Here is a 19,305-nt window from a genome sequence, read left to right on the forward strand (position 1 = left end):
GATTGTTATTTACCTCACCTCCTTCCTCAAACCCTCACTCCACCCCAAACTCAATAATACAATTAGGATTAAAATTAGGATTAGAAAGACTTGATTTAAAAATCAAATACAAAATCAAATCTAATTTGTTTACGTGTGTGCCTCACATGTGTAAACATATAGTACACATTCTTAACTGTATCACATGTTGGTTTCTAAAGTACTTCTATGTATTGTATGTTTAATCAACACTTTCATAAATAAAACAACCCACACAGCAAAATCAAAAGTGTTATATTTTCAGTGTTGGAGTTGGAAATTTAAATATAGAGTTGTTTCAACTCATTTTAAGTGTCATTCAACTCCATGATAGTTATTATTCAAAACGAGTTGGTGTTGAAACAGGGAGTCAATTGTTGAATTCTCCAAACAACTCTAGAGTGTTGATTTAATTACATAGCCAGTGTTACAATCTCTCTTTCTGTGGATCACTGGCTGTTGCTCTGTTGGGTGTGGCCGTGACTGTGAATGTGTGTGCGCGCAGTCGAGGCGGGAGACCAAATCGGAGGAGCATACCACCACATTCTATTTGGAGGATAAACTGACCAAAGTGTAAGTAAATGTTTCGAACCAGTAGCCTAGTACAGGTATTCATTTATTTAGCTGAACAGCGCTTACCTTCAGCTACATAAATACTAATTATTTTACATTGACTGCTGTCTTCGCTCCACATGCTAGTAATATGTGTTGCTATCATTAGCCAGGGGTGTTTAGCCTAACATCTTTTTAATATCATTACAAAGTCTGTTATTGGGGCGTTTAGCTCCATGTGTTAGTATATTAGCTGCTATTGTTAGCCGCGGGTTGTAAGCTTAAAGTGTTAGTAAGTTTAGCTGCTATAAGTAAAGCTAAACACCTGCGGCTAACGATAGCAACTCATATTAAACGCCATAGTAGCTAATATTACTAACTAACACGTGGAGGTAAACACCTGTGACCAACAATAGTAGCTCCTGCAATATGAATTAGATGTGAGGCTAATATATGCTACTTTAATATATATTACTAACATGTGAAGCTAAACACCCAAGGCTAACGATAGCAGCTAATAGCTCAACTTGTCAGTCATATTAGCTGCTATCGTTAGCCACGGGTTTTTAGCTCCACGTGTTAGCATGTTCAGCTCCACATGTCAGTAATACTGCTATCGTTAGCCACTGGTGTTGAGCTCCACTGTTAGCATTTTGCTAAATTATTTCAACGACACTTAAATGCATAATTATATTTTTGTAGCAACAGGTCTGTTAGATATTTCTGTAATATGTTTGCTAATACATTTGTATTCTTATAGGACACCATGTTGGTGAAAGTAAGATATGGCGAAAGCCAGAAATATGTGAAAGTGTCTGAGACTGAAGAAGGCTATGAAAGCTACAGTACATTTCTTCAGAAAGGTATGGATAACTTGAATACATATCACTGATTGTTTGAGTCTAACAAATGAATCTTGTTTTAGTTAAACGTACCAATATTGTCAGGTGGTACATTTCAATATTCTCTCTCAGTCATAGAAAAGTTAGGTTTACCACTACAGAGTGAGCTGCACTTGACTGATGAATCAGGGACAGAGGTGGATGCAGATGTCTTTGAAGAGGTTTTACAAGCAGGGAACCTTACAGTCAAAGTGTCCACAGGACAGTCTTCAGGTAAGATTCAGACTGGCAATGGAAAATCAGGGACCCATCCCTACTGAGTTTTTGCTGAGATTACCCTGTAACATTGTTTGGAGGGCTGAAAGTATGTTTTTGTTCTTCTTTCATTGAGTATGTCATTCTTTTATCTATCTTGCAGTTGTGCTTCAAAATGTATCGCACACTTTGCTGGAGTCGGACCTTTCAGACACCTCATTCTCCGTGACCAATGCTTCATCCTCTGCGGTGTCTGATTCATCAGATGCAAGAATAGTTCTTGAGAGAGACAGTGGAGTGAAAAGAGTCCACGCTGATCGGGAATCAGCCAAAGAGGTACAGGGGACTACACTTTTGCAATTTACTCAGTTCTTTATTAATCATTAAACATGGATTTATTGGGCAGATAACCTATGATTTGTATGGAATGCCCAAGATAATGACTTCCCATATGATTCTTCTTTATCTTCTAGATGGTCAGCGATGTTCTCCAGTCTAAGCTAGGGGGAGAAAAAATCTTGCAAGAGTATGCGACAACTAAAACATTGATGGATGGTACACGACGACAGATGGTAAACCTACTGGTGGCTGACATGATCGAAGTTCATGGGTAAGGACTGAATATTCCCTTTTGGTGTTAATCATGTTTTCACAGATAGTGCTAAGTAATGTACATTTTGGAAACAGCTGCTCACATGTTAAAACAATCTAAAGCTGTAAGGCATTTATACTTTTAAGATAAAATATATATATATTTTTTTAAAGGAGGATCCCGCCAACACATGTGCGAGAAAAGTGTGCTCTTGGCATCATCACTCTATTTCCATGTCTAAGAGATCCATACTCAAAGAATGGATACGTAAGTCTATGAATGAATGACCTGTATTCGAATTTGTGAAAAGGAAGTGTGTTCATTCTTAACTTTTTGAACAACCTTCCTGTAATGCTATCACTTCTGTGTTCTCAGTTTTGATTTATTTTTGGATGTTACAGGAACACTACTATGATGCAGATGGTGGATCTGGCTACTTGGCATGGAGGATAAAGACGGTTCAGCGCAACACTGCGGTTCAGTCCCGGAGGTGCTACCCCAGCACTACCTATCAAGATGGTCCAAAGAGCAAGAGGGATTTTCTCTTGACTTGTGAGCAACTGACTGGCGAGGAATGCAGAGAGGCAATATCCTTCATAAAGCATTCAGCTGACGAATCAGTTGTCAAAGAGAAGATGAAGGCAACATTTCAGTGTCGGCAAGCAATGACTCGGGACCAGCAAGCCTCTTCAACAGTCCTGGATGTGTTTCCTCGTTTCCTCGACATCCCTGGCTTGGTAAGAACAACATGTCATATTTAGTTTATTATTTGGATGGTCTGAGGGGTTGCCATGACTCATGGTGTTTCTCCTGTAGGTTGACCAAGATTTCACAATGATGTTTGGAGAAGAGATTTCTGGAAAAATGTTGGCGAGATGGCCCACTTTCTTCAAACCTAGGATCTTGGCAGACTGCAAGAACCTACACTCTAACGGTGTGTCCACACAGCAGCTTTGACCAAATCTTGAAAATCCTGGAGCTGGGCGTGTCTGACAGCTTGGGGATTTCGCGACCAACAACCAATCACATGAATATCCCGCCCCCGACATACAAAGCAAAAAAAAACGGTTCTTCTACACTATTGTCAAATAGGAAGGGCTATGATGAACATTTATTTTTTTAACATTTTGAACATTTAAGGGATTAATGTTTATGGTGCTATTTTATGCTACATTCCATGCTGGCTAATGATACTATCTATGCTTGCTAGCAACGAAGTAAACTAGCAACGAAGTAAACTGGATATAAAATCCCCAAACAAGCGAAAACCTACCAGTTTCACCCACTGCCTCTGCCACCTCCCTCCATGCCTGGTTCCTCCGGTTTGTATCCCGGTAAGTAAATAGGGACTGGTCATAAAGAACCGGGTGATTTGCTACCGCAATAACTAAGTTCTCCTCCATTTTTGTGGAATATAGAAATGAACTGCGGGTCTGGTTCTCCCAGCTTGCACGCGGTTTGATTGGCTAGCGCTTGAACTGTCAGATTTTCATAAACGGATCTGATTGGCTGTCGCTTCCAGCTCAGCCTCAAAAGTTGAACATTGTTCAACTTTGGAATCCTGAACATCCTGGAAATCCTGGAAATCTTCGCCTCGCCCCCCCACAATGCAGTTCGGCGACAAGCGAGGGAAAGTGACGTCATCCCCATTCAAAGTCAATGGGCGGAGACGCGCTGGAAGCGATGGACAAATCGCCAAAAGCTGCTGTGTGGACGGGCCTTAATGTTAATGCTGATGACCTCTTGTCTGCACAACAAAACTCAAATGAGTCAGGCAAGTATTTTCTCTTGCAGATTTTGTTTACTGAAAATCTTGAGACCTGTCAATGTTATCGGTTGCATAACCTTGATTTAAGACTATTTTCAGCTTTAAACGACTGACTGTTATATTTGCATATTTTTTGCCCCTAGGATGGGACAGTGACCTGTCAAGCATTCTACTCTTGGTTCATCTACTCCCACCAACCTCAAAAGGCCATAAGAAGAGTGCTAAAATTAGCTCGTATCAAGCTGTCAGCCATGTTGTGAGATATCTCAAGGTAGGCATTATTTTAGTTTTTGTATGCAGTTGTTATATCACTGGCACTCCTTGAGTTGGGACAATTTTGTTTTAAGTAGCTTAGTATGCCATTAAAACTTCTCTGTCTCTCTACGTTTTTGCAGATTGGAGCCAGTGTTGAGACCTTCCTTTCGAGTTTAGAACCAGGGCAGCCCTTCCTGCTGTGTGTTGGTGAACAGAAGAACAACATTCAACGGTTCTACGTCATCGTTGACCACAAGGCCATCCCTTGCAAGGGGCAGACATCCATGGCAGCCTTCGATGAACTCTTCAAAGCTCACTTCATCTTCAGTGTCAACTACCATGAATCCCTCACCAGCTTCTACACTTTCATACAAACCACGGTATTTAACATTGATATTGGAAGTGCCAAGGAAAGTCCCAGAGTCAAAGAACTCAGAGCATGGCTTCTGCACACTGATATCTGAAGTTATTTACATCACTGGATGCAAATATGCTGATTTGTTTTATCTGTAAGGGACACCACAAAAGTTCTGCATTGCTTTGTCAGCATTTGAAATTTCACCATGGTTTATATCCTGGAAAGTCATTACGTTTGAAATGTGGCCAGCCGGGATGTTCTTTATCCTATTGTACTTATTCAGGGTTCAAAAAGCACCTCTTCAGTCTGCACAGGGACACTGGTTCAACTAGTACTATGGACAATGTGGACACTCAACGAGAAACTGATGAATCTTCAAGTTCTCAGGCAGTTTGTACTGACACTTCCGTAACCTCCCAGGTTACTTTTGATAAACAGCACGTGTTAAACATGTGTGTTTCTGTTGTAGCCCAGTTACAAGCATCTGGTGTTGCTGGGAGCACTGTCCAAGCAATGGTGGGGTCCATGGAAGAGCTTGTAAATGATATTCATAGACAAGCAAGAGATGCAGTTCTCAACTGCAGTTCAGAGGTCCAAGGCACTGATTTGGGTAAAAAGTTGGAAAATAGTTTTGATCAGCTAGAGAATCCTTTCACATCCTTTAATACAGGATCCAAACGACAAAGGTTCTTTGAAGGAAAGTGGGAGATTGTTGAACCTGTTGAGTATGTTCTTGGGGTCAGATTTGATTTACGCAGAGATCGAACAACAGGAGTTTACAATCAGATACCTGTAACAGATACATTTGTGTATGTACCCTTGTTGGGAACCCTTAAATCCATATTTAAGAACAGTGAACTATGTGAATTATTCCTGCAGGCAAAACAACAAGAAGAAGGTACTTATAAAGACATAAGTGATGGTTCATATTTCAAAAGCAATGATTTGTTTTCCAAGCAAAAACACGCTCTACAGGTTCAACTCTGTTATGACGATTTTGAGACAGCAAATCCCTTAGGTTCAAAGAAGGGTATACACAAACTTGGTTGTATTTACTTCATATTGAGGAACCTACCCCCAAAATGTAATTCTGTGCTGATGAATATTCATGTCGTGGCACTTTTTCATGCACAAGACCTGAAAAAATATGGATTTGATGCAATACTAAAGCCTCTCACTGATGATCTTAAAATACTTGAAATGCAAGGGATAGAGGTGCCTTTCTCTGACTCACCATTGCTAGGATCTGTTATTCAAGTAACAGGTGATAATCTGGGTTTACACGGGCTGTTTGGTTTTGTTGAGTGTTTCAGCGCAACATATTGTTGTAGATTTTGTTTAACTACCAAAGGAGATTTACAGTCCGTCTTCACTGAAGATGACCCTGGTATGGTTTTTCGTACTAAAGAAATCCATGCAGAACATTGTGCAGCTCTACAGGAAAATCCTGTTTTAGGGTCAACATTTGGTGTCAAGAAGACATGCTTGCTCAATACACTAACATTTTTCCACACCTCTGATAACTACGCGGTGGACATCATGCACGATTTGCTTGAAGGTGTAGTGCAGTACGAACTGAAACTTGTATTTCAGTACCTTGTCAATAAGAAGTGTCTATCTCTGGAAACACTGTCAATGAGGATCCAAAGTTTCAACTACGGATATACTGAGAGACGGAACAGGCCAAGTGGTTTAAAAATGGATGAGAGCAAAAATCTTGGATTGAATGCAATTCAGTCATGGTGTCTCTTGCGAAATGCTCCCCTTATTCTTGGTGATGTTGTTGAAAGAAACAACAATTGTTGGAATCTGCTCCTCCTCTTGATTCAGATTGTGAATATTGTTTTTTCACCAATTATTACAAATGGTATGACATATTATTTGAAGCATTTAATCATTGATCACCACAAGCTGTTCAAATCTTTGTTTCCTGACAGAAGACTGATTCCAAAGCATCATTTTATGATACATTATCCAAGGTGTATTCGAAAAATAGGTCCACTCCTCCATGTATGGTGCATGAGATTTGAGGCCAAACATATTTTTTTTAAAAGATCAGTGAAGAATTTCAAAAACATTACAAAAAGCTTAGTAAAACAACACCAAAGACATTTGGCTTATCACTGGGAGAATTTTAATTTTCAGAGGTTCGAGTTTGGTCCAGTCAGGAAGGAAATGATCGACAGTTTGGAGGGTGGTGAGGCTTTAAGTGCTGCATTTAAGGTGAATGCATACTGCGACGTGTCAACTACTAACTGGGTAAAGAACTATGGAACTGATTATCAAATTGGAATGTTTGTTTCCATAAGAACTGATAAAGAAACTCCTGTTTTTGGAAAAATCAATAATATCATTCTAAATGAAGATCGAGCTTTCATTTTGATTTGCAAAGTGGACACACTGTATTTTGATGAACACTATAGTTCATACTGTATTGAGGAGACGATTGATTCATTTTCTGTTATTTCTATTGATGATTTACGTTATTATAGACCCTATGACAAACAGTTTTCTAATGAGATGGATGGAAAAACATACATAGTGCCACATTGTCATATTGTGTAACCTGTGCTGTTAAGGACTGCATGGACGTACTGTGGAATGTTAATGTAAGACTATGTTGTATGTGTTGTTTTCACACAAATACAGTTACATGTTAACTGCAAACTTTGAAACTTGGCTTGTGTCTTTCTTTTATATCGTTTTTATTAATAATGTTGCATTGTGTGTAGGTGAAATTATAAATTGACACCCTACAGTGCTTATGAATCAACTCTAAAGAGTTAAATATTGAGTTACATTTGATATCCTTAATAGTGTTAATATGACTTTAACTCTATTTAGTGTTAAAAATGTACACTTGTGGTGTTAACTTTTGACACTGCAAGCTAGTGTTGCGTACATTTAACACTGACCGGTGTTGACCAGAGTTACATTTTAACTATAGAGAGAGTTGCTGGAACTCTGTCCTAGTGTAAACCTTTTAACACTTTCAAAAGTGTAGTTTTAACTCAAAACAGTGTGGACCTATATAGACACTTTAAAAGTGTTGGATTTGACTCTATAAGAGTTAAATTAGCACTGCTGATTTTGCTGTGCATGGTATGAAATGGAAAATTGTGTTTTTATATTTGTCTCACTGTACACGTTCAATTCCATTATATATATATTTCTAATCTGTTCATTTCATACAAGCTGGTCAAAGGCAAGGCAAGGCAAGGCAAGTTTATTTATATAGCACTTTTCAACACAAGGCAATTCAAAGTGCTTTACAAAAACTGAAAGAGATTAAGAAAATGGCATTTAAAATCAGTCATTAAAAAGAAAAGCTAATAAAATAAACATTAAAAGAAAAAATACATGGATAAAAGTTACAGTGCAGTCAATTAAACATTAAAAGAAAAAAGTACATGGATAAAAGTTACAGTGCAGTCTAAGATATGAATAGTTCAATTAAAAGCAGCGACAAAAAGAAAAGTCTTCAGCCTGGATTTAAAAGTAGTCAGAGTTGCAGCGGACCTGCAGGTTTCTGGGAGTTTGTTCCAGATATTTGGAGCATAATAACTGAACGCTGCTTTACCATGTTTAGTTCTGACTCTGGGGACAGAAAGCTGACCAGTGCCTGAAGACCTGAGAGATCTGGATGGTTCATAATTTAGCAGGAGGTCAGAAATGTATTTTGGGCCTAAACCATTCAGTGCTTTATAAACCAGCAGCAGTATTTAGAAATGTATTCTTTGACACACAGGAAGCCAGTGTAAAGACTTCAGAACAGGAGTGATGTGATCCACTTTCTTAGTGTTAGTGAGGACTCGAGCAGCAGCGTTCTGAATTAGCTGCAGCTTTCTAATAGATTTTTTTAGTGAGACCTGTGAAGACACCATTGCAGTAGTCGAGTCTACTGAAGATAAAAGCATGGACAAGTTGTTCCAAATCCTGCTGTGACATTAGTCTTTTAATCCTAGATATATTCTTTAGGTGATAGTAGGCTGATTTAGTAACAGTTTTAATGTGACTGTTGAAACTCAGGTCAGAGTCCATGACTACACCTAGATTTCTGGCTTTATCTGTTGTTTTGAACATTGCACACTGAAGCTCAGTGCTAACTTTTATACGTTCTGACTTGGCTCCAAAAACCATTACCTCAGTTTTATCTTTGTTTAATTGGAGAAAGTTCTGACACATCCAGTCATTGATTTGTTCAATGCACTTACTCAGTGTTTGAATTGGAGCATAGTCTCCTGGTGAAATTGTTACGTACATTTGTGTGTCATCTGCATAGCTATGGTAACTTATTTTGTTGTTTTTCATTATCTGAGCCAGTGGTAGCATGTAGATGTTAAAGAGAAGAGGCCCCAAGATGGAGCCTTGAGGAACCCCACATGTCATATTTGTCAACTCAGATGTGTATTTACCTATAGAAACAAAGTTGTTTCTGTCCTTTAAGTAGGATTCAAACCAATTCAGAACTGTTTCCGAAAGTCCCACCCAGTTTTCCAGTCGGTCTAGTAATATGCTGTGGTCAACAGTGTCAAACGCAGCACTGAGATCTAATAATACTAACACTGAAGTTCTGCCACTGTCTGTGTTTAAGTGGATGTCATTAAAGACCTTTACAAGAGCAGTCTCAGTGCTGTGGTGTGGACGAAAGCCTGACTGGAACACATCGAAACAGTTATTTAAATGCAAGAAATTACTCAACTGTTGAAAAACAACTTTTTCAATGATTTTACCTAGAAATGGCAGGTTTGATATGGGCCTGTAATTGTTCATTACTGAAGCATCTAGATTATTCAAAGGGGACTTTACTACTCCAAATGTTGAGATGAAGAGCAGACAATGTAATTTTCTTGACAGAAACATGGTGTCACTCACCTCAGAGTATAATAACAAGAGAACACTGATACATGCCTTAGCTGATGTGCTGATTCAACGACACAAACATTTAAAACCTCACTTCAGTAAAAATGCATAATTATTATCTGCAAAACGTTGGTAAAATCCTGCAAAAAGATCGTCCCTGTCAGGTCTTCACTAACAAATTGTTTATTTATCTTGAGAAGTAGGAACATTTCTCAACCCATTAACGGACACTAAACAATTAATCAAAACTCAGATTTAAAATCACCTAATTATGGTATGGATAGAGGTTAGGGTTACTACAAATTGTACAGTATATCTAAAAATAAGTCACTAAAGCTGTCAGAAAAATGTAACTGAGTAAAAATTAAAATATTTACCTGTGAGATGATTTAGAAAAGTATAAAGATGCATAGGATGGAAATAAAAAAGTACTTTTATTTTATACTTAAGTGTATTGTTGTTAAAGTATGGTGCACTATTCTGTCACCAGAGTCAGAACTAAACATGGAGAAGCAGCGTTCAGTTTTATATTCCACATCTGGAACAAACTGCCTGAACATGCCGGTCCGCTGCAATCTTACTACTTTTAAATTCAGGCTGAAGATTTTTCTTTTTGCTGCTGCTTTTAATTGAACTATTCATATATTACACTGCAAATTTTGTTTATGTATTTTATATCTGTGTTGTTTTATATTAGCTTGTTTATGTTTTTGTAAAGCACTTGCATTACCTTGTGTTGAAAGGTGCTATATAAATAAACTTGCCTTGCACAAAAAACACGATAAATCGCTTATATTTTACAATTAGTGAAGTAACTATGCTGCTGCAAAGCTATTAAAAAACAAAAACAAAAGAAACAATGAGATGGTGTGAACAGTCCCCAAAATTGTACATGTTATCTTGTGCAAATAAACCTTTCTCTTTCCAAAAGTGGTGGGGACATGTCCCCAGCGTCCCCAGTATAAATTACGCCTATGGCTAAATGTAATGATTGCTACAGCTTTAGGGAGGCAGCTGCAGACTCTCTCCTCACCCGTGCGCTGCAGCTGTCCTTGAGGCGTGCAGCCAGTGCAGGTCCATGTCGTCCAGGTCATAGCGGCACATGTTCCTTGATGTTCCTTAATATAAGGCTCCGTGGGCTCCTGACTCGAGCTCTGGGTGAACTTCCTCTGGAGCGTGAACAGCAGCTCTTTGGGATTCTCCACAACCACTCTGAACACAGGAAAAAAAACACAGGGATTTTAGCCTTTGCAGACCGTTTACATGCACAAAAAACTATAGAACAAGAAAGGGAAAACTCCAGAAAGCAAAACAACGGCCTCTCTTAAGCATTTCCACTGATGTCAGTAAATGTTGCGTTCAGACAGAGCTACCTAACGGAGGGCTGAGGGGTGGTGTCGGGGCTGGCCAGCACGCACCCCCTTCTCCCACTGCCCGACTCGCACCACTGAGACGTCAGACGTGGTGCGAGTCGGGCAGCTTCATGGCGCTGATCAGGTATTTTCTGAACACCTGAGGGGGGGAGAGGACCACAATCAGACATTAGAAATACATGTTTATTCAGTCCTGTGTTTATTGACTTCTGTTGGGAAAATACTGAATATATCCAATATCAGAGTAGCACATGATAACAAAGGCCCTACGTAGCTGTGTACATGACAGGATGTATGATCACCTAGAAGAGCGTCAGGACACACTGTTTTAGGAATATGATAGCTATGTGACAATGATGAACATGATGATTCAGCCTCTGGAGATAGACATAGACAAGCATGATCATTTCTGACATGGGTCTTAGCTAATATAAACCATGGGCGTCGCAGCCATTATATGAGGGTGGGACAAGTCCCCCCCACCTTTTAAAATGATTAGTTTAGACCCCCCCCCACACACACACACACACTTTTACCATGTGGAAAGTCCGTGCATCGGTCTATCCACTCGCCACTATTTGTAGAGCGCTGTGTCAGTGCTGCATTATCAAATCCATCCCCTTTGCTTATTGTGAGAATGCCTAAATAAATGAAATTCCGTACCATGTTTTCACTGCTACTTTGTACCAAGGCAGATTCTCAGAGCCGTACACATGAGCCGTACACATGCTGCGTTTTTTATGTAGCTGTGTCTTGAGTTGTAAAATTATGCGCGCCACAGTTTCCCCGCCGCGAGGTTCCGACGCTGTTCATGTGCGTGCTCCACTAGCACCCGGATATAAGGCACTGTTATTAAAGAGGTGGAGGGAGAGTCATCTCCTGTCAGACTGAGAGGCTGATAACTACAGCTCAGTGAGGTAAAGGACTCTCTGAGGGTTTAGATCAGGGGTGCCCACACTTTTTAAGCTTGGGAGCTACTTTTAAAGTGTCCAAGTGCCCTGTGTGTCGCGTGCGGGGGGGGGGGGGGGTTGGAAATTGGAAGGCTAACTAGGTAATCAGGTCGCTGGTGATTTGCAGCTGGCGTGGTTGACCGCGCATACATGGTGAACTGCGTGTTAGAAAATATGAGATTTCAGACTGGCTTCCCTGTACGGCAATCAAGTGGCACATGCCATAATAAGGATGGATGATAGGCTAATTTTTATTTATTTTTTTCAATGCCATGCGATCTACCCACACTACCTTCGCGATCGATCTACGTATTGGGCACCCCTGGTTTAGATAGTTCCCTTTAGTCTAAGTAGTGGGTCTCAAACGGTTTGGTAATCATTTATGTAAGTATTTCCAAGGCACACCTTTATATGATCATTATAGTTATAAAAAATAAGAGAAGAACAGGTATGAAATAATTAACTCATAGTAACACAAAAATACAGTTTAAAAGGGGAGTGATGGGTGTTGAGAGTTGTATCCATAGATTTAGTCCCTAATTTTGCTCTCAAAGTGCAGCAGATTAATGCATTTAACTTCAACATTTAAAAAATCATCTTCCCGGGGGAGCATGCCCCCAGACCCCCTAGAGGAGGTGAGGTCCACCACCTGCCCACACCCCCTGTCAAATTGTCCCACCCACATTGAGGATGCTTCCTACGCCCATGATATAAACTAAACATTGTACTGCTTTGAACCGGTATTCCTGCATCTTGTGACTGAATACACGCTCTCTATAAGCATGCGAAGGACACTATTCGGGAACCTATAGTTGTACCAAATTCGCTTATGTGATGACTACTTCCATTCTTATCTTACTATATTTATATTATCTTACTATATTTTTCTATTACAGTGTTCTTAATATAGAGATTTATAAATCTGTGTTGTTTTTTACATTAATTTTTTTATGTAGGCACCACGACACCTAGTCAAATTCCTCGTTGGCTACGTGTGAACCTGGCAATAAACCTGTTTCTGATTCTGAACTATTATAGTTAGGATAATAAATACATGTTTCCTGATTATTTAAGCTCAAGCCGGTGATGAGTGATATTTTTCTAACAACTTCTGTTGGTTTTAAGTGTTTTTGATCAATCACAAAGTTAAGTGTTACTGCCGTTAGCATTTAGCATACAGCTATACTTTTAAAAATAAACGTACTTCAGCCGGTTTCTTGGGGGAGGGGGTTTCAGGTTTGCAGAAAAAGGTACCTAAAGAAAGAGTGTGTGAATAAAAGCGCAGCAGAAATAAAAATAACTTGTTTATGTTATGTGTTTAACACATTAGACAGAATATACTTACTCTCATTGTCAGAACTGTCTGCTGGAGGAATGGAAACGTTTCATCCTGTAACATCCTGATGAAGAGGAGGAAAAACATGTCAATGTAAGTTTTATTGGGGAAAAAAAATCGTATTTTTATGATTATCAGGATAATTTTGATAGGGAAGCTTCCTGTAGGTTTCCGTTAACATACAGTCACTGTTGGGGGCTGTTTGCCCATTCCACCTTAGGAGGGTTTTTGGCAGGGTTGTCAATTACGGCGATTACAATAGGGTCTTCGCCGACCTCTGGTCTCAGACCCTAATAACAGCTGTTGTTCCCAGACCTCATCTTTTGCACACTCGTTTCTTTGAGGTACAAACATTCATCCATGCATTATTAGTTTATGAAAGCCTGTGTAACACAACCACTGTTTGTGCATCTTAATTGAAACATGTCACATCCTACAAAAACACAACAGAGGAACAGATTATATGTCTGTATTTATTTTCATCAGAACACAATTTTAATCATTGTAGCAGTAGTTTTCAATACTTTTTGAAAAGATCATGACTTGTGAGACTTTTATAAATCATTTCATCAAAGTTGTTTGTAAAAAAATTAAAGAAGTTACTTGAACTAAAGCATCTATAATATTACAATATACTGGTAGTATAGTAGTAATCATAATAATCATAATCGCAATGATACTTCTATATGACTTTAAACCTTTTTCATTTCTATAATCATAAATCTTTCACACACACAGAACCACAACCTTTCACAATAAGGTCGCGAAGCTGAGGACGAGTCTATTGGGTAAACCTCACCACATTCTCTTTTAACATCAATGATTTCAGACGCGCCAAAGTAAAAAATTAAAATAGAAGAAGAAGAGAAAGAAGAAAGAAACAGCATGACATGAACTAAAATAAAAATACACAAGGAAACCTGGACGCAAAGACATAGTGTTCAGCATACTAGGGAACATATTTACAACCAAAAAGGAATGGGCTTCTGCATAGATCCACAGGATAGAGAACTGAACTATTGTGAAAACAGAGAGAGGCTGAGAGGAAGTGAAGAGGGCAATATTTGTGTACATACCATTTGTGTGGTGGGTGCACAGGAGGTAAGGGGCAAGAGGCATACATAGTCTATATGTGCAGGGGAAAAACACAAATGTAGTTTTTGTAGTGTTGTGAAATATGACAGACCATACCCCACGACTGCTACAGACCACTGTTAGGGATGTAGATTGAATCGATAGGACCCTACACAGTTTCTTCTCAGTATAGTGCAGTAAAAAGTAAAACACACTAGAAATGATATTAACACAGCAGAGTAACTGTTGCGTGCATGCCTGCATTACCAACCAAAGTCATCAAAGATTTACATCAGTCAAATCTAATTTTATTGTCTGGAAGAAACTTTGAAGTGGCATGAAGGACACCACAGCAATCACACCCATGCAACCACAGCCAGGATGGTTTCTGCATGTAAAGCAGAAATGAGTTATTACTATGAATATGTCCAGCATTTGGTTTGTGATGGCTGTTGCATCACAGCATGAACTGCTGACATGGGAGGCAGAATGAAATCACATTTATGTCATAAATAGATCCCTTACACATGTTAATGGTGAGTGTGGTTGAGGCTTATGAAATGCAATCCGTTTATTGCTAACATGGCACATTTGTCTAACACTGACTGACCCTATTTGTCCTCCTGTTGTCCAGTGTGTTTGATCATGAACATTCTAGTGTCATATCAGATCTAAATTTGGTTTATTTGACTTGATAGGCTTTGGCACCAGTTTCAGTTCATTGCAGTATCTCATTTCAGAAAAGGGTGTTGGGATATATTCTGAAGGGCATGTGAAAGGAAACAAATAGATACACCCGTACCTTGGTCAGTTTGGGGTCTTAGGCGCTAACACATTTATTTGACATTGTATATTACAATGAATTTATACTAAAGTCCAGACGGTTTAAAGGCTGCAGTGAATAATGAGTTGACTAATGCAGCAGGTGCCTGTAAAGACAGTGGTGGTTTGCCACACCTGTCCCTAAGGCCCCAAGGTCATAGCAGAGCTAATAAGCTCTCCAAAGATCACACAGCAATTAGCAACAGACACAAACACACATTTTTTCATACACACACTCCACACACATGCACGCGGACACACATCCACAAACATGGACCCATCACCTTTTCCACCAGAGCTCAGGCTTCCTGACTCCTGTGTGTATGAACGTCCTTGTGTGACAGGTCTTCGGCAGCGGCAATATAATATAATAAAATATATGTCTATCTACTGGTGACCAATAGAGTAGCAGCATTTTTCTATCACCGACTGCGGCCGTCTGAGATGGGCATGGGTGTGCTGTGCTGAATGACAATGATTTGTTAGGTTTTTCATGCAAGCTGGAGTGGTAATGTTCAGAGTGGGGCAGGGTCCAAACACAAAAAAAGGTACAGCGTCAACATAATCCAATACACTGGTTATTTAGACATGTTGTGAATAAAGATGCATTTTTGAAAATCCTCATATAAGCTGTATAATAAAGTTCTTGACATCAGATATCAGATTGGACATCTCATTTGAGTAATCAACTTACTTAAGAGTGGAAAAATGCATCAAACAACATCTGTTTATCTTTGATTACCTGATCTCATAGCCTTGTTCATCAAAGGAAAAACAATCTTGAAACTAAAAAGAAGTCAGCCCTTAAAGTCACACCATTCCTTTCTGTTCACACGCTGGTCAACATTTAGAAAATAAACACAAGTATCAGTTTACTATTATCCAGTTATTCCAATAGTGCTTAAACAAACACACTCCTCTCTGGTTTGTTTCTGTTCTGCAGCAGCGGCCTGTGGAGTGCCTCGGTACTTCAGGTACACACGTTTAAAAGAAACAGGAAATTAGCCATTTCTCACCCTCTGTCTGCTAAAATTTTAATGTGAATGTTGATTATAATGTGTTGTACTGTTTATCTTAATAAGCCCTTTACTTAATGAGACATTAGTTTGATGTTTTTAGGAGAAAGTATGTGACAGTGGGCATGCTACAGGAGCTGATTTGGGATAAGATGTGGAGTGCGGAGGGGGGACAATAAACAAAAGAGGCTGTCGTACTCTTGCTCCACATGCAGTTTGTTAACATCCATTACACATTTAGATTCAACAGTTGAAGCAGTTGTCCCTGTGTTGGTGATATGTAGGCCTACCTATTGTATTATGGACAGGGGATTTTCCTTCACATAACTGCATGCTACCTTTCCCAGGGACACATTTTATTTTCATCCTATTTGCATGGGAGTTCCAGATATATATATATATATATATATATATATATAATTATAACTGGAATATAACCATTATAGTACTTAAAGGCAACATCCAGTCATTATGATTCCTGTGAATGAGAAAGCTTGAGGATAAAATGAAACCACCAGAATTGGTTCGAGGGCAAACAGTACATTTAGTCTTTTTAAAGCAGTGTTAACAGGAAAAACGTATTTCTGCTTTAACTGCTGGTTACAGCAGGCCGAAGGGCAACAAATAAGTCTTTAGAGACAGAAAGACAATTTAGTAATTATTTATGCTGTGGATAATTATTTTGACTGGATAATACCTTTTCAAATCTAAAATAACACAAGCTTCTTTGTCAAGAACAACAGGATATCGTATATATTGATCCAGTGATATCTTTTTGATGTCAATAAACTCTGCTGAGAAATGTTATGTGACCACAATCTGAATGGGGTTTTAGTAAAAGGCCTAAAATAAAAGCTTTGGATAAGACAAGCTTAAAAGAGATTCATGTTTTCTATATGAAATAAAAATAATCCCATCTGTGTTTTATTTTATTTGTATTTGATTAACTTCCTGTCCAGTGATTAAACAGGGTTGCTAACAAGTGGCTAAGTACTGTTTCATCTCAACTATTATTAAAAGGAAATTAAACTACAATTACCATAACCAATGTAAAGATTCCCTCCTAACTTTGACATTATATTGACTCAAAGCATTTTTGGCATCTCATTGCATGCTTTTCTATCTTCATTCAAAACACAGCAGAATGCAACCTGAGATGTTTATATTCATATTTCTTATATTACACATATATATTAATATCGTTTTTTATTTACAAATTGTAATGATGTAACTTTGTTTATTTGGCTCAGCCCTATTGTAGTGTTGGCCTTAAGGTTTAATGATCACTCTGGTTTAATACGTCTTGGATGTTACTTTTATAATTTTGGCTGTCAGTTTTATTGATAATGATCACATTTTACACATCAAGTTATTGCTGAGATCTGTCAACACGTCCTTATAATGAGTCCACAAGAGGTCAGATGACACATACTTAGCATATATTATGCTTATTATATATTAAGATATCAGTTTAGCAAGATTAATGTATTTGACATAAAAACAGAAAGTGAGATATCGTTTGTGATGCTGAAGGAATGCATCCTGGTCGGTTGTGACGTCTTGCATATTTCAGGGTTAACTTTTTCATTGCTTTGGATCTTTTAAAATGTTGTTAATAGGTACATATTATCTCACGATTCATCCTAGTGTAGGAAAACTGTAAACCTTACAAACCCCAGAACTCATTCAGAAGCACATTTTAATCCCATTTTCCCAGTGATTGTGGCCAACACACCAGCACAGCAGAGCTAAGTGACATCTGAAAGGGAGTTGGGGGGGGGGGGCATCTTTGCCACATCAGCCTTTTAACTCGCCTTTTATGATACTTGTCACCAACACACACTCATCCTCACCTGCACACACATTCACACGTGTAAAGACATACAAGTACACCCATGCACACTCGCACACAGTTCAGAAACGCATATCAATCGCAAAGAAACTCGCAGCTAATTATTATTTTAACGTATTATCTGTCTTATTTAGAGAACACATGTTCTTCCTGTATGAGAGAACCAGAAATAAAACTCAAAAAGGATGAACATTAGAAAGAGAATATGATTGTGTTATCCCTTAGTCAGCCAGTGCAACAGAAACCAATAATTGGAACACAGTGTAAAAAAGCGTAGTGAGAGAAACTCAGCCATGGGGAAGCCGGCCTTCCCACTCAACAAAGGCTGTGGCATTGTCCCCTTTCTACCTAAGGGACTGTTGGAGTCCCTTAGTGTGTCTGTTTGTTTTCTTATTTATTTGTTGATTGAATTGTGTGTCTTTCGTCTCCAAGCGTCCCACATTTTCCATTTGCCAGAAAGCGTTGCAGAGTGTCCACAGGCACACAGCTCCAGCCCATCGCACAACTGTGGCTGTATTTTTCCACATTGGTTGCCATGGTGAGGGATTCCCCCACCCGGACAACCTCACCTCCTCCTGGCAGCTCTATCACTCCTCATTGGCAGGGCTCTCCTCCAGAGGCGTGATGGTGGGGAGGCCCAGTCCTGTTGCATTGTGGGATGCAGTGAGGCTGGCAACAGTGTGTAGGAGGACAAGGACCAGCAGGCAGAGTTTGAGCCGGCTGTTACACAGTCTGCAGGCTGCCGATGAGCTGAGGGAGGTTCGGTGCTGGCATGGCGGGTGAGTTCTTTTCAGCGTCCCCCGGGAACGGTTGTCCACTTTCAAGTCCCACCGCACGTCGCAGCACTTTGCATTCGGGTCAACACCTGATGGGTAGTCCTCCAGCAGCCCTGGGGGTTGTTTGAGGGGAAAACAGATCACAGTGAGATTAAGTCCTTTGAAATTCAACCATTTTTAAACTAGCCAAGAAGAGAGCTCAGTGCACCAGAATGTAGAAAATGTAAGCAAATGGAGAAAAAACACAAGAATAAACATTGTTACCCAACTTTCCAACACAAAAAAAGTGTTCCTTAAAAATCTGTTTTATGCTTTTCTTAATTTGCTTGTATTTAATTTTTTGAAGCTGGAGCTGAAGCAATAATTCAAACTAGTCAAATGACAGAAACTACAGAGAATACTATTGATAGTAAATAATACTTTCTCTCAAAAATGCAAAATACTAAAGCTCCTAAAATATCAACATTTGCTGTTTTGTTTTTTTGTTTTTTCCGATAAAAAGTTATGTCTTTGGGAGTTGGGGTCGGGAAAAAAACAAACTTACACACTGGTAAGGTTTAGATAATTTCTTAATAAAAACAAGCCTCATCCTTCAAAATTCTA

General features: G+C 39.1%; 2 protein-coding genes across 3 annotated transcripts in view; one reads left to right on the forward strand and one right to left on the reverse strand.

Annotated features, from left to right (window-relative positions):
* The first annotated feature begins 354 nt into the window (after window positions 1-354).
* LOC117535788 lies at window positions 355-3,314 on the forward strand. Of its 2 annotated transcripts, XM_034200345.1 has the most exons (8): window positions 355-591; window positions 1,331-1,433; window positions 1,545-1,685; window positions 1,831-2,003; window positions 2,141-2,277; window positions 2,433-2,526; window positions 2,661-2,996; window positions 3,076-3,314. In XM_034200345.1, exons 2-8 carry the CDS (start codon window positions 1,337-1,339, stop codon window positions 3,214-3,216), a joined length of 1,119 nt encoding a protein of 372 aa, XP_034056236.1. In that variant the 5' UTR covers window positions 355-591; window positions 1,331-1,336; the 3' UTR covers window positions 3,217-3,314. The 2 variants fall into 2 exon arrangements, with proteins under 2 accessions (XP_034056236.1, XP_034056237.1); XM_034200346.1 differs by lacking the exon at window positions 1,545-1,685 and having other exon boundaries at window positions 356-591.
* A 10,325-nt stretch (window positions 3,315-13,639) lies between these two features.
* LOC117535786 (transmembrane protein FAM155A) overlaps window positions 13,640-19,305 on the reverse strand; it is a 110,379-nt gene continuing 104,713 nt past the window's right edge. Inside the window, exon 3 of the mRNA XM_034200343.1 lies at window positions 13,640-18,815. Coding sequence (XP_034056234.1) covers window positions 18,514-18,815 — 302 coding nt within the window. The 3' untranslated portion in view covers window positions 13,640-18,513. The remainder of the gene's footprint in view (window positions 18,816-19,305) is intronic.

This window comes from Gymnodraco acuticeps, unplaced genomic scaffold (assembly GCF_902827175.1).
Source record: "Gymnodraco acuticeps unplaced genomic scaffold, fGymAcu1.1, whole genome shotgun sequence".
Taxonomy (NCBI): Eukaryota; Metazoa; Chordata; class Actinopteri; order Perciformes; family Bathydraconidae; genus Gymnodraco; species Gymnodraco acuticeps.

What these genes read in the sequence shown, in the direction of transcription:
- LOC117535788 (XM_034200345.1), top strand. Translation starts at nt 1,337, where the DNA reads ATGTTGGTGAAAGTAAGATATGGCGAAAGCCAGAAATATGTGAAAGTG. An exon ending in GTCCACAGGACAGTCTTCAG is followed by an intron (nt 1,686 to 1,830) that starts GTAAGATTCAGA and finishes TCTATCTTGCAG; the next exon opens with TTGTGCTTCAAAATGTATCG. An exon ending in TCCTCGACATCCCTGGCTTG is followed by an intron (nt 2,997 to 3,075) that starts GTAAGAACAACA and finishes TTTCTCCTGTAG; the next exon opens with GTTGACCAAGATTTCACAAT.